Source organism: Lepidothrix coronata, unplaced genomic scaffold (genome assembly GCF_001604755.1).
Source record: "Lepidothrix coronata isolate B3197 unplaced genomic scaffold, Lepidothrix_coronata-1.0 Scaffold496, whole genome shotgun sequence".
Taxonomy (NCBI): domain Eukaryota; kingdom Metazoa; phylum Chordata; class Aves; order Passeriformes; family Pipridae; genus Lepidothrix; species Lepidothrix coronata.
In genome coordinates, this window is record NW_016690676.1 from 29,096 (window position 1) to 30,924 (window position 1,829).

General features: G+C 59.9%; 1 protein-coding gene across 1 annotated transcript in view; it reads left to right on the top strand.

Moving 5' to 3' along the window:
• Window positions 1-1,456, top strand: part of ARHGEF11 (Rho guanine nucleotide exchange factor 11) — a gene marked incomplete at both ends in the record, with an annotated part of 23,257 nt that extends 21,801 nt beyond the window's left edge. The window contains 2 exons of the mRNA XM_017839822.1: window positions 870-1,046; window positions 1,257-1,456. Coding sequence (XP_017695311.1) covers window positions 870-1,046; window positions 1,257-1,456 — 377 coding nt within the window. The remainder of the gene's footprint in view (window positions 1-869; window positions 1,047-1,256) is intronic.
• Window positions 1,457-1,829: the final 373 nt, after the last annotated feature.

Consider the following 1,829-nt stretch of genomic DNA (forward strand, 5'->3'; position numbering starts at 1 on the left):
TCATTCCCTGCTCCTTGGTGGGATTGGGGGTCTCATTCCCTGCTCCTTGGTGGGATTGGGGGTCTCAGACTCTGCCCATTCCTGGGATCAGGGGTCTCACAGTTGGGGGTCCCAATCCCTGCCCCTTGATGGGATTGGGGGTCCCAGTCCCTGCTCCTTGATGGGATTGGGAGTCCCAGTCCCTGCTCCTTTATGGGATTGGGGATCCCATTCCCTGCTCCTTGATGGGATTGGGAGTCTCAGTCCCTGCTCCTTGGTGGGATAGGGGATCCCAGTCCCTGCTCCTTGGTGGGATTGGGGGTCTCAGACTCTTCCCATTCCTGGGATCAGGGGTCTCACAGTTGGGGATCCCATTCCCTGCTCCTTGATGGGATTGGGAGTCTCAGACCCTGCTCCTTGGTGGGATTGGGGATCCCAGTCCCTGCTCCTTGGTGGGATTGGGGGTCTCAGTCCCTGCCCATTCCTGGGATCAGGGGTCTCACAGTTGGGAGTCTCACTCCCTGCCCCTCACTGGAAATGGGGGGGGTCTCACACAGTTGGGGGGGTCTCACTCCCCGCCCCTCGCTGATTTTGAGGTGCTGATCTCGGGTGCTGATTTTGGGATGCTGGTGATGATTTTGGGACGCTGGTGCTGATTTTGGGACGCTAATTTCGGGTGCTAATTTTGAGCTGTTATTTTGGGGTGCTCATTTCGGGTGCTGGGTGCTGATCTTGGGTGCTGATTTCGGGTGCTGGGCGCTATTTTGGGTGCTATTTCGAGTGCTAATTTTGGGTGCTGATTTCGGGTGCTGGGTGCTAATTTTGGGTGCTATTTTGGGTGCTGGGTGCTAATTTTGGGTGATATTTTGGGTGCTGATCTTGGGTGCTGATTTCGGGAGCTATTTCGGGTGCTGGTGGCGGGTCCCTCTCACCCCCCCCTCTCCTCCCCCCCTCCCCAATTTTTGGGGTCCCAGCCCAGGTGGAGGGGGCTCGGGAGGCCACGCCCTCACCAGGCAGCAGCCAATCAGAGCCCGAGCTGCGGGAAGGAGGCGGAGCTTGTGTGGATGGTAAAGAGACCCCCCCCAAAACCCCTCGCGAGGCCATTGAGACCCTCGGGGGGGCCACCAACACCCTTCAGGGGGGTACTGACACCCTGGGGGGCCACTAAAACCTGGGGAGGGGCCACTGACACCCTGGGGGGGCCACTAAAACCTGGGGAGGGGCCACCAACACCCTCCCCCAGCAGGTCTAACGTTGCCCCCCCCCCGTTTTCCCAGGCAATTATTTCTACGTGAGCCTCCCCACGGGACCCTCCCAACCCCCCCCCGCCCTCCCTGGACCCCCCCGGGGGGCTGAGGGGGCTCAGGACCCCCCCAGGACCCCTCCCAGCGACGTGGAGCTGATCCTGAGCACCATCGAGGGGCTCACGGGGAAACTGCACAGGCTGAGGGTGAGACCCCCAGAAATGGGGGGGGGGGCGAGGAAGGGGGGACATGGAGGGGCATTTGGGGGGTCATGGGGTGGGAAACATTAAGGGGGTCATGGGATGGGGGGGATATGGAAAGGGGTTATGGAATGGGGGGATATGGAAAGGAGTTGTGGAATGGGGGGATATGGAAAGGGGTTATGGAATGAGGGGGGATGTGGAAAGGGGTTATGGAATGGGGGGATGTGGAAAAGGTGATGGAATGGGGGGATAAGGAAAGGGGTCATGGGATGGGGGGATGTGGAAAGGGGTTATGGAATGGGGGGATGTGGAAAAGGTGATGGAATGGGGGGATATGGAAAGGGGTTATGGAATGGGGGGGATGTGGAAAGGGGTCATGGGATGGGGGGATGTGGAAAGGGGT